The 13,162-nt window shown below is 40.4% G+C and overlaps 1 protein-coding gene across 3 annotated transcripts in view; it reads left to right on the top strand.

Annotated features, from left to right (window-relative positions):
• Positions 1-13,162, top strand: part of mpp2b (MAGUK p55 scaffold protein 2b) — a 46,419-nt gene that overhangs the window by 14,282 nt on the left and 18,975 nt on the right. Inside the window, exon 1 of one of the 3 annotated variants that reach the window (XM_085465857.1) lies at positions 3,132-3,546. The exons of the other annotated variants lie outside the window; for them this stretch is intronic. Coding sequence (XP_085321983.1) covers positions 3,456-3,546 — 91 coding nt within the window. The 5' untranslated portion in view covers positions 3,132-3,455. Of the gene's footprint in view, positions 1-3,131; positions 3,547-13,162 lie in introns of those variants that run through there. 3 annotated transcript variants of the gene reach the window in all.

Raw genomic sequence — 13,162 nt, 5'->3', positions numbered from 1 at the left:
GATTATTCTTTCAGTCAGTACTTGTATCTCATCTCCAGAGTACTAATGTGACTTAATGAGCTGGCTAACCGAGCGGTAAAACGCCAGTTCTAGATCAGTCATGCTTTAAAGGATTTGCCAAATGCATGAGAGCTGAGTAGTATACATCGGTGTATACATAACTGTGCAAGTTTTCAGATGAACACACATTTGACACATAAAGTGACTTTTTTTTATTAAAGATTGTCACTGAAATAGCAGGACGTGGAAGAGATTAACCTCCAAGTGTCGTGTAAGGGTCTTACTTACTTTGGCAGTTAGCTTTTTTTCTGGTCAGCTTTTTTGAACTCTGTAGATCTGTAGTTAGTCGGTGGCTGCTACAATACAATACAGTCATTCATTGGACACTTTATTAGTTACTAGGAATGTCACGATATCAGAAACCAATACCTGTATAACCACATGATTCTCAATATCCAATTTAATAACACATAATGTTTAAGTACATGGGTTGACCATTTTAAAGTCCTTTATTAAAAGGTTGTATTAAAACGTGACAGGGTGGCAGATCATTTATTTAAAATGTTAACATTATACTTGGTTGACTGATGAAATCTTACGATGGTTGCAGATTAAGCAACTAATGTTACAATTATGTTATGTTTTTATTAGCATACAATGTTAGCCATTGCTAACATTTTAGCCTGAAGTAAAGTTGATTTACAATACGAGTGCCAGCTGCATGAAATGAAATGTTAATGCATATTTCAGTAGAACTTAAGGATAACACTTTAGCTATTGTTACTGTGACAGTTGCTGAGCTTTAGTTTTTTTGAACAGATCTGGATCTTTGCTTTGGTGAATTGAGAGTGTTTCCTCCTTTGGTAGGAAAAAGACCACAGAATGGTTCGCGTATTGTCTTTTGCGCAGCAATCATCATGGCTTGTCAGAGCAGAGCTACCGCAGCTGCACTACCATGGACAAGGAAATATCATGGCGCTTTCAGAATTTTGAGATTTGAATTTTACCCTAATTATTGATTTTGGTGACATCATCCATTAGATACACCTGTCTTTTACTGGGTTAGACCCCCTTTTGCCTCCAGAACCGCCTTAAATCTTCATGGCATAGAGTCAACGCAGTGTTGAACACATTTCTCAGAGACTTTGGGTTATGATAGCATCACACAGCATCACTGCAGATTTGTCACCTACCATCAAACCACATCCCAAAAGTGCTTGATTTGAGCAGAGTAAAGTAATGCATGATCCCACTGGAAGTGGAAATGGTCAGCAACAATAGTCAGGTAGGGTGTGGCCTAAAACCAATGCTCAACTGGTACTAAGTGGCTCAGAATGTGCTGGAAAATGTCCTCCACACTATTACACCAGCTGGACCAGGCAGAATCACTGATACAAAGCAGGATGGATTCATGCTTTTATGTTGTTTACGTCAAATTTGAACCTTATCATCCAGATGTTGCCCTTGTGAATTGTAGCTTCCTTTTGTCTTATCTGAGAATAGTAGTACCTGGAGTGGTCTTCTGTAGCCCATCTGCTTTAAGGTTCAGAGATGCTCTTCTGCGTACCTTGGTTGTAACAAGTGGTTATTTGAGTTACTGTTGCTTTTCTATCCAGCTCTGAAGCTGTCTATAGTTATCAAGCTGAATCCAGAATAGTAATTTGTGACTGTTTGTGATTAACATAACAAAAGTAGGCATTGTATCCTGTGCAAATGCTTCCACAGAGAAGTGCTGGACTGCAAGGCAAATTTGGCATCACGTGTTTAAAATTGTTCCATTTATATGAAAGTAAATCTGTAATATTCTGACATCAGTCAAAGTATGTTTTCTTGTTTAAACGAGAAAATGTTTTTGCATTAAACAGTAAACTGCCACATAGCCATGTCTCCATGTATTTCCTTTTCACTCATCGCTGAAGACAGAAACTCGTGAAAAGGAGAAAAATACATGCATATAACTAAAAAAGGTATATTTATATTTGTAAATAAAACTGTATTTAAGACACTTCACCAGAGTGGTGGAGTAAAAGAAAATGTGTATTTTGTGATGTGAATCACAAATAGAAGAAAAACTTCTGAAGGAAAAAAGACAAAAAGAATGTGACAGAGTTAAAAAAAAAGAAAAAGAAACAGCTGGGCTACAAAAAGGAGGGGAAAAGTGTATAGAAGTTCACACAAGGGAAGCAGACTGTTATACACAGCCACCGCTCATGAGAAATGATCAATAATTTAAAAAAATGTTAAGAATAAAGTTAGTACTCAAAATTAGTTGCGGTGAGGTTTTTAATGGGTAAATTGTATTTGTAAATTTAAAAAAATTGTTGTGTTGTTTGGAGTAATGTGGGTATGCCTGCACATTTACACATGCACACACATGCACATACTGATCTATGTGTGGGAAAAGGTGTTTTTTTGTGCGTACACATCATTTTTACATCCAGCCCCACATGTCTGGGAAAGTCACTCCAGTGTTTTTTAACGTGGGGCCAAATCTCAAATCCACAGCCTCAAAGTTATTTGTTATATATGATAGTAAATTCCAGCAGTCAGCTGCCAGAAAAGGAGAGGAAGAGAGAAAGAAAGAGAAGCATTTATACCAAGAATGTGTGTTGAGTCTTTTGTGTAATAGGCTGTCAGTCAGTCTTGATTTGTGCACTAGCCGAGGGCTGAGACTGGGATGAGTGGCATTTTTAGTAACACGCAGTCGATTGTTTCTCTAAACCAATTTATGTCTTTTTTTACATTTAAAAAGCAGCATTTCCAGCAGGGATATATTTTGTTCAGACGTGGAGAAGGGTGAGAGAAGGGTCAGGTTTTATTTGAAACTTTGTTTTTTTTTTTTAAATTTATGTCAGCGAAGTAGCTCAGATATAAATTTCCTAATTAGATAATTTCATTTGTATTATATTTTAAAAAGTCAAGTCTGTGATTGTTCCTCTGATAATAGTAATGGCAAGCAGTAACAAAATACACAAGTGTGCTCCCTAAGCGCCACCTCTTTGACCACACCTCCTTCTTACAAGCCAACCCTCTGCTACTCTCTCCCCCCACTTGACCCCCATGGGGAAACCTAGACAAGCAAATTTCCTGGCTCCTCTTTACCCTCCTCTTAAGGAAAGCATCACACTTCCCTCCTCTCTTTCTCCTCTCGCGTCCCCCCACCTTCTTTCTTTCCACATGCACCCAGCCCTCCCTCGTCTCCGTTCATTCATGCTGAGGAGAAGACGCTCGGCCAGGCATAGCTTATACACATTCACGTCAAGAGCAGGTGGAGAGGGAGGGAGGGGAAGAGCGGCGAGGTGCCGTTAGCGAGGAGTCATTTTGGCGGAAAGAGGAGGGAATCAGGGAGCGATAAGGAGAGAGAGGGAGAGGAAGATCTCTCAGACTGCCTCTGATACAGTATTGGGTGTGTTACTGAGAGAGTGTGTGTGTCCTGTAGTGAGGTGTTCTTCACTATGGCTGGCAGCCTGTTTGGAAGGCTCTCCCTGGAGGAGGGGGACTCAGCCAACTCCCTAGAGGGCCTGGATATCAAGCTGGAGGGAGAAGGTAAGAACACAGGAACTTGCCTGCCGCGAAGCAATATAGGGATTGTTTACAGCAGTTCAGGTGTGTGTGCTGCTACTAGTTAGGCTGTAATCAGCAACCAATTCAGTGTTATAATGTTGGTGGTTGAGGACCAGTTGGTGTTTGAATTCATACTGTACCTGCTCCTGATGTGCTGCTTCATGTCTCCAGATTGTGATGACGATGAGCAGAGACAGAATGGGACCCAGGGCAGCATGCGATTTAGACGAATCCCAGGCAGCAGAATGCAAAGACATTTATTCACTAGAACACATCATTTCAACACAGAGTCCGTTTTTTTCTTTTCTCTTTTAATTTACAGAGATTGTGAAAGGAGGAGCTTTAAACTGAGAGAGACCAGTTTAGATGCCACAATAAAAAAAGAAAAAAAAAACTCAGTGTAAAAGCTAATTTGTTGTACTGGATGATAGTGGCCAGACAATGTTTGCTAGCACAGCATTGAGTGATAAGTACCACACAACCCATTTATAATACATGGAATTCATTAATACTGGATAAAGTTGTATACCACATAATAATATGTTGCGAGTGTGTGTTCGTATCTATTCACGTGGGTCCCTGTGGTCCATGCATGGGCTGCCTGTCTTGGCTAAACAGTGGATATCAGGTGAGGGGGATAAGAACTGAAACAAGTATTTGATGCTGTCATGTTAAATTAGCAGCATCATTACATCATTGCCAAGTCTAATTTGTGTCACACAGTATACTGTCTTGCAAGATATCCTCGGCTTTTCAGTGTGTAGCTTGACACGACAGCGGTGACAGCCGTAATGAATCATATTTTCAGTCAATGCATTTGCATCCTGTCTATCAGTGCACAGTGAATGAGACACAGAGAAGGAGGATAAAGAGAGAGACCTCCAGTGCATTGTACATTCATGGTGAGTAAGTGGGTGTGGGGGGGGTCATTCATATGCAGCGGTGTTCTGATCAGAGACAGCACGCTTGGAAGTGTCACACTCACAACCTTCAGATAACTCTCCGGCTCTTTCACTTCCACCCTTTCTCCACACACACACACACACTCCACACATCTGCAGAACAGTACACAAACTCTCACACTATTGGAGGAATATTCTGCGTGCCTACCGGTCTAATGAAGCAGTGTTCAAACACAGATGATGGATTATTGAGTACAGTGTGTTGGTAAGATTACACTGTCAAAGATAATCGCCGGGTTTCAACAGAAAGGGACAATTTAATACGGTTGTGGCGGAGAGTATTCGATAATGTGGTGACACTGGCAATTATTTCATCCGTATCACACTCAGATGATCTCGGTTTGCTCTTTCATTAACTGTTGCCAAAGAAAACAGATGTACGGTTTGACTCAAACTGCTTGCCTGCGTACAGCGAGATACATTCATAAAGTTATTAGGGTTAGTTACAGTGAGAACGTAAGACAAAATCATCTCTTTTGAGTGGGGTGCCCTCGGCCCTGGGGCTCGGTCACTCTGGCACAGCTGGCTGCCGGCAGAGCTCACGGGCACGTCACTGCAACCCCCTCTGGCTTCTGCTCCGCGGCTGCTGAGTGACCCCTCATCTGGGACTCTCCTCAGCTCTTTCCGGGAGAGTGGCACGGTTGCCCCTCTGTTGGTCTCTTGTGCTCTGAGTGTCTCTGGATGTCTGGAGCCTGGATCTCCTCCATTTGCTGCTTCATGCCCTGGAGGACGGGGCTATGGCTCCCCACACCCTCTAGCAGATCATTACACGAAGGAACCTTTTGAATACAAGCGCGCTCACGCTCACAGGTGTACACACGGGTGCTCACAGACACAAACGACGCCCTTTTTGGCTGCTACCTCAAAGCACACTGTGCGCTGTCGATCTTACGTGCTGCACAATAATATTCAATATTTAGTATTTACTGTTATATTCACATAGGTCGTCACGATGATGTTGTTTATTATATTGCTCTTTTTTTTTTTTTTTTTTTGCTTGTTTTCTCTTTTTTCTTTCTCAACAGGTGATCCAGGTGATTGATGTATGTATTTTCTGTCTGTTTGTTTTGTTTGCTTTTGTTTTTTGCCCTTTATCACCGTTCCTCTTCCCCGCTGTTTTTCTCTCCCTACCTCTCTTTCTTTCTCCCTTTTCTTTCCCCCAGTCATGTCTGTCCCGTGTGTAGCAAGTGAAAATAAAATAAAATATAGACAATAATTCTGATTGCAAAAGAACCAAACGGGACGGGGGGGGGGACGTAACACAAAATCATCTTTTTGTTGACAGTTTCTGTGGTCATGGGGGGTGGAGGAGGGGCTGCTGTCCAATTGCAAAATGTCAACAAATATCACAAGTGTTGTCTCCACTGGTGACCTTCATACAGCTAATAAGGCGATCTGACCTGCATCCATAGCATGCCAGCTTGTAGCAAGCATCACCATGGTGATAGGGAGGCTGCTTAAAAGTCCCTCATCCTGCTGATTGGCTATCTGGGACCTAGAGAGAGAAGGTCATGATTACTTCCACTGGAAGGATTGCCTTTTATAGGACTTTTACCTACACTGTTATAGCTGTTAGATCACTTACAATTTTTTTAAAGTCAAGCAAGGATAATATACAGCCATTATCAAGCTGATAACAATGCATAACATAGCAATTGCCTTGAAAAAATGAACATCATTTAGTGAAATATCTCTGTAAAATAACCCCTGACATTTCTGCTTTTTTTCATTGGAGCTATTACAGTTAAGATTTTTTAGCAATGAGGTTAGGCAGGAGTCCCAGTGATGGTTGCAGACAACACTGTGATCTGTAGTGGAAGTAGAAAACAGGTAGAAGGGCCTATGGGAGAAAAGAGGAGTAGAAGTCAGTTGAAGCAAGACAGAATACATGTGTGTTAATGAGAATGAGGCTGATGGCAAGCTGAAGATGCAAGGAGTAGAGGTAATAAAGGTGGATGAGTTTAAATAGTTGAGGGCAACCATCCAAAGCAACAGACAGTGTGTAAGGTTTACGAATTGGTAGTGAGACCTGCTATGATGTATGGTTTGGAGACAGTGGCACTGAAAAAACAGGAAGCTGATGTAGAGATGGGATAGCTGATGTTAAAGGTTTTTGCCAAAAGTGACCAGAATGGGGAAGTTTACAAAAAACTACTTATTTGAGATTGATGAAACAATCCACTTATATTTTTATACAGTTATGTTTCTGTAGGGCACTCCTTTTTGTTGTTGTGCATCACTTAATCTCTACTCCATGACCAGGTTTTGTGGGTATGCACGCACTGGATCTGACTCACTGCTCTTTTAATCTGGGGAAAGTAGATATTAACCATACGCGTGCTGCGTTTGCATCCTGTTTTAAACCACTCTGTCATGCAAAAACCAGAGTCAGAATCACAAGTTGGAATTTCTGACACTTGTTAAAACACACAAAAACCCACACACAGGCACACGGTCCCTGCAGCATTATTTATATAAAACATTTAATGCTTCATGTAATTCCTTCATGTAATTCAGCTGCTTCACTTAATCTCATCCTGAGCAGAGGCCTTATCAGCAGGAAGTGACAACACCTGTGGGTGCTGATTATTTTCCCACTACCTTCATTTCACATTGTGATGTTTAAGTCCAAAACTTAGAACTGTGTATTATGTGTGCAGCCACATTAATGTAGTGGAGTTATTATTATGTTTTTAACGAGGAGATCTAATTATTTACAGGCAAGTCTCTACAAGTAGCACACAAACAAACGCACCCATGCTGATTGACCATGCAAGTAAATTACACAATTGTTGTGCACACACGTGCTCCAGACGACATTATTACACCTCCTCATTACGAACCCGTTTTCTTTTTCAGTGAGACTCCACGAGGAGGATGTTGACTTAATAATTCAGAGTTGAGTGCGCGTGCCCCAACTGTGTGCTCATTCTGTTTGCTTTAGTTGTAGTTTGTACGCTCTGTGTTGTTGTTCCTGAAGGAATCTCATCAGACTGATTGCACTCAGAGGGCTTCAAGCTGCAACACTGTGTCATGTTGGAAATATTCATGAATCCCATTGCACTGGGATAAATTCATAGAATGCTTCGGCCTTAACGATTCATCAGTTCTAGCACGTACACACCGCATGGAATATATTCCAATCCAATATCATTCTCCACCAGTGTCTTAAACATTTATCTTTTGCTACCTGAGGGATTGATAGTTAATTATATTTAGCTGGAGAGCTGGGAACTGAATCAAATCTAAAAGCAACATAAAAGTATTTAATAATGTCTTTCAAGGCCAAATAGTATTTTCTTTTTTATAGAGGTGACTTCCAGCAACTTGCAGCGACTTCTAGCAGCTCTTCCAGGAGACAATGAGAATATCAATGAGCTTCTTCAGGAATCTGTCTGTGTTTCACGGGACAAAGCCGGTGTTGTTACTGGCTGTGCAAACTGAGAACCTAAACATTTACCTCATCCAGTGCAAGTGCCCTGATTTGTCACTGCCAGGCATTTGCCAATACGGACTTTAAGTGTCCTTTTAAAAGCTATACTGAATTTCAATCCACATTTGAAATTAAAAAAGCCCATATTTTGAAGTAGAATTAACCCTGTGAGGTCTTAGTCATTACCCTTAACTCTATTCTATTAAAAATATTGTTGCTTGTTTTCTTTTCTTGGCTGTCAGGGGTCTAAGAGGTGATCAGTCTTATAAAAAGACACAGGACTAGGGTTAGGGCGACCGTGGTTCAGGGGGTTGGGAAGCTCATCTTGTAACCTTATCCTTATGTATCTTGTAAGGTTGCTGGTTTGAACCCCAGCTTTGTCTGTCCTCGTCGTTGTGTCCTTGAGCAAGACACTTCACCCTACCGCCTACTGGTGTTGGCCTGAAGGGCTGATGGCACGATATGGCAGCCCAGGGCAGCTGTGGCTACAACTGTGGTTTGCCTCACACCAGTGTGTGAATGTGGAAGCGTTTTGAGTCTCCAGAAAAGTGCTATATAGATGCAATCCATTATTATTATTATTAGTTGCTGATGATGCCTTAAATATCACATCTACTATTTGCTAGAAAAAAATAACCTACTTGCTTGCTCATTACCTGTTGCCAAAAGAGCTCCTTTAACTGACTTTTATTCATCTGGCTCTGCATTCTAAAACACATTGTGTATCTCAGGCGTATTAAGCAGACCAGACTGTTTTTACAGCTAGAAACAACTGGGAGTAAAGAGTCAGCTGCACACTGTACTCCTCTGTGAGTACTGTAATACCCCGTGAGGATTCCACATAGTGAAACAACAACACATCTGCATCTCCCACAAATTTTCCTTCCTTTTTTTTTTTTCCACCCTCCCGCAGTCCCTCTGTGTACCCTCTCCCTGCTGCTCCATAGCAACAGAATAACCTTCACTGAGAGGTCCTTGCACCCTGCTGTGCTCCAAACGCAAACAATAACAGCCCAGATTGTTTGGCTGCGTCCGTGACATTGGGTTTAATTGTAACTCTCCTTGGAGGTGAGCAGGCGCTCGGATGAGGCTTTAACAGACAAAAGCACCTTTAATTTAGTTTCCTTTAATTACACGTCCCCTGCTGTAGCAGAGGCAGGCAAGCGGTATCTTGGCAATCTTTGTTGAGAGGCGGTTGCAGGGAGCCACCACAGCATGTTATAATTTTCAATTTTTTGGCTGCTAACTACTGTAGATTGGGTTTTCATCTAAACCTATATTAAAAATCAGCCATCACTCCATTTTAACTTCCTTAAAATGTTCAGGTTTTCTCATAATATTCTGCTTCTTCAGGAGTTTATCCATAAATCCAGCAAATGTAAAATAGTGAAATGCTCCAAAGAGAAAATCTGCTCAAGCGTGAAGCTTTTTTTCCCTGGAAGAGTAGATGGAGTAGAGGGCATAATGTGCTTGTAGCTGGTTAAGTCTGTTGGCACACCTGAGTCCCCCTTTGTGCTTTTAAGCCCTCACCTGCTAAATGAAAGCTCCGTAATGGTATCAAGTTCCAGTGTGTGGTAGAGGCAATTTGGATTCAGCGAAGCGAAAAATAACTTTCGCCTGAGTTCTCACCTGTAAAGGCCCCCAGAACGGACAAAAAAAAAAAAGGCACATAGCATATTAATACACAAATGTCGACACGCAACTTCAATCTGAAATGAGTCGTGAGCAGAAGAGGGATGCATTCAGTAATACGCTGCAGCTCTATGGCAGGTTTTTGCAAGGCAGGACTGCTGTGACAGTGGTGGTGTACAAGATGAAACATTCCACCTGAATGCTAAACAGGAAGTTGTTTGAAAGAGAAGCTTGCAGTATAAAAAGAAGCCAATGAATACTTTATCTTAAGCTGAGTACAGACTAAACGACTGTCAGGCCTGTTGTGAATGCAATTTGGACTCGTTGACGGATTGAGTGTCTAATTTATGTGGGTTTTTTTGTTTCTTCCACAGAAGTAGCTGGAGCTTTTATTTACCTCACCTGCAGAAAGTATCAAGGCCTTTATTTGAAGGGGGCTTTTATTAAAGACTTTAATTTATAATTCCTTCTGTTTGAGCCTAATATGTACAACTTCTCATATTGATATGCTCCCATTTCCCTGTTAATAGTACAGCACTACACTGTTAACACAAAACAAACTCCTACCAGGCCCTGTGGTCATTTAGCATTACAGTGAACATTTATTAACAAGGACTTTATTGTGATAGATCTGCTGGATCTCGTGTTGCTTCAGTAGACCTGTTGGGTCGTGCACCAGAGGAAAGACCAATCAAGCTGTTACCCAGTGACTACAGTGACAACACTACTACACTACATTGTTATAGCACTATAATTTATTATGCGAACACTGTTAATGTCACTTGTAGGAAGGGGGGAAAGAAAAAAACTAGGGTCAAACATTTGTAACTAGAAGCAGATTTTGCAGTTCATTCAAGAAAAATTGCCGTACTTTGAACATGTGTTCTGTATATAAGAGGAGCACTGAGAGATTTTTGAAGACCTGTGAAGAAAATCACATAAAACACAAAGGAACACAAAATGAAAAGAGGAAAAAACAACATAAAAGCCACTGTGATTTAAAAAAATATGGATTTCACCACGTGGGTGGCTGATTCTTCTGGGTGGGTGAAATTTATCTCTGTGGACACGTCTCTGTGATATTTGCTTTGATGCACACCATGAAAAATAGGGGAAGCAGTGCTTATTACATTATAGTGCTTGTTATACATCATGAATTATGTGCATAAACTTGGACATAGAAGAAAGGCAACGATACCCAAAGAGGACAAGTTGGATTTTTAATAATTTCTCTGAATAATAGATGTATTCCAGTAATACTCCGCAGTGTGATTATTAAACGTTGGCCCTTTTCACACTTTCTGATGGTTCCTTTGTGCCTAAATGTGAGTCAAAACCATTTCCAGTTTGTGATATTTTTGTGACTTTGTGTAAAATCTTTGACACGCTTTGGTAAAGCAGCTGTCTGTTTTATCAGGATGGTTAGAGTGGCTGATGTGTAAGTGTATTAAAACAGCCAGTGACAAGTTGGATGAGAGCTAGAAAAGATGATAAAAAAGATGGAAGTGAAACATGTGACTAAAAGAAATAAAAATCCTCACACGTGTCTGGGCGCAGCAGAGATGAACTAAGATTGGGGAAAGGGCCGATGTGACAGCAACAATTGCGTACAGTTGCAATGATTAAAGAGAATTATGCAGGACCTGTAAACCAGGCCTGCTGGTGTGATATTCTCTGCCAGACGCAAACTTGGCAACTCTCCTGCTGGAGCAGAGCTGGTGTTAGAGGGAAAAAGGGAAGAGAAAAAAGACTCCACTGCGGAAGACTTGTGAAATTATTAATTTAATTTACTTGTGAAATTGTTGGGCAAGAGGACGGATGGACTGTGTAATCTTTGAGGTGGTCTTCCGTTGTCTTCTTTTCTTCCTTTCTACCTTTTATTTCTCGCTATAGGCAGAGACAAGAACAGCTTGCTCTCAATGTGTTTGTTAGTATTTCAAGTGTGCATTTAATAATACTTAACAGAAGTAGACCAAAAATAGGTTTGTGGCTACTCTCTAAATATCTCAAATCTGTCACTGTTAAGCCATTTGCCAGTTTTATTTGGAAAAATATGGAACTAAGTTGAATGAATTAGCGAACATGCTGAGCTTCACTTCACTAAAATGAAACTAGGACACCTAAATTTTTATGGTTAATGATCAATAAAAAGTGTGCAGTGAAGCCAGAACCAAGCATTGAAGCATTAAAAATAAAATTAAATAGCATTAAGTAAGTTAATAAAATTATTTAAGACTCTTGTTATTGTGTAATGTCAATGGAGCAGCTGCATGCATTGTTATCAGGCTTTCAGGGGGGCAACAAAAATGTGAAGTTTTCTATTATGTGATATTTCCTGGCTCACTGATAAATGTATTTACTGTTTTATGTTGGTTTATTTTTTATTACACGTGTTTGTGTTGTAGCTCTTTTTGCTCTCACAGCTCAGAAGGTGGAAAATCAAATCAAAAATCAATTTTATTTTAGGACAGATTTAATGTGGTGTTAATGTCTGCAGAGTTCTGTTATATGGTGTGGCATATATTGTAAAATTATATATTTAACAAAAGTATGGCTGTTAGTTATACAAGAATAAATCGATGCGTTTTATGCCAATTAATTGCATTGTTGCTGCTGTTGTTAACAACAAAATTCGATTTACTTTAGAATTTATGAGCTCTCGTTTTAGATAGCTGTATTAGCTCTCTCATTATTTTACTTGTTTGTTTATTTTTAGCCTGATCATTCGATTGGTGGAGCTATTATATCAGCTGATGTTAACTATGGGAGATATATCAGTATCTGCGTTCATAACAGCCAGTAAACAAAAATTAAAAACGTGAAGAAACACCCTTCAATCGTGTAATTACTGTTGATGTGGCATTGTTTGTCCACTAGAGGGCACTCTGCAACTTCCCTGTTAATGACAGGCATTTGAAATGCCATAAACACAACTGCCAGCTGGTGCTAGCAGATCATCCGCAACTTATTGTGACAATAAAACAAGATTTCTTTTAAGTTGCATTGTCCTATTCTCCTAGTAAGCACATACATAACAAATGTTAGGGATCTGTTAAATGTGTCTGGAAGAAAAACATAGTGACTGATAAGTTGAATTTTTAAATAACCAGTCTTAAAAATGCTGTATTAGTTGGGCTCTGGTTTTTTAATTCAACAGAGTAAGAACACGCTCCGTCTTCTACCTTTTCCAGGAAACTGGGACACAGACTTTTAACACAAAAGGAAATAGCCGCCCTGTTATTTGATCAGTCACATCTTAATATGAGCCTTTGAGGTGGTGAGAGCTTTGAAGTCAGCCATGCTGGATATGTGCAGGGACACTGCTCTGCCAGTATCTCGAACATTAAGAACCGGTGTTGGGTTGACACAAAGGCCTTAGTGTCTGTTTACCAACTTAGACCATTTCTGTTCCCTGTTAGCGAAAATACCCACTCTTCTGGCAGCCATGTCTGCTGTGATTAATGCTTCCCAGTAGGAGTCAGAGTGTAAGTCGAAAGCAATGCTTTAAGGATAGACTGAACCTTCTCTGACCGCCATCGAATTGTTGATGTCTCATTGCGGCTGCTGATTG

The sequence above is a fragment of the Copadichromis virginalis genome, linkage group LG8, assembly GCF_057382275.1.
Source record: "Copadichromis virginalis isolate Kocher_CV1m ecotype Utaka linkage group LG8, C_Virginalis_male_GT1.1, whole genome shotgun sequence".
NCBI classification, from domain to species: Eukaryota; Metazoa; Chordata; class Actinopteri; order Cichliformes; family Cichlidae; genus Copadichromis; species Copadichromis virginalis.
Note: the sequence above shows the minus strand (reverse complement) of the source record. Positions and strands in the feature narration are given on the sequence as shown.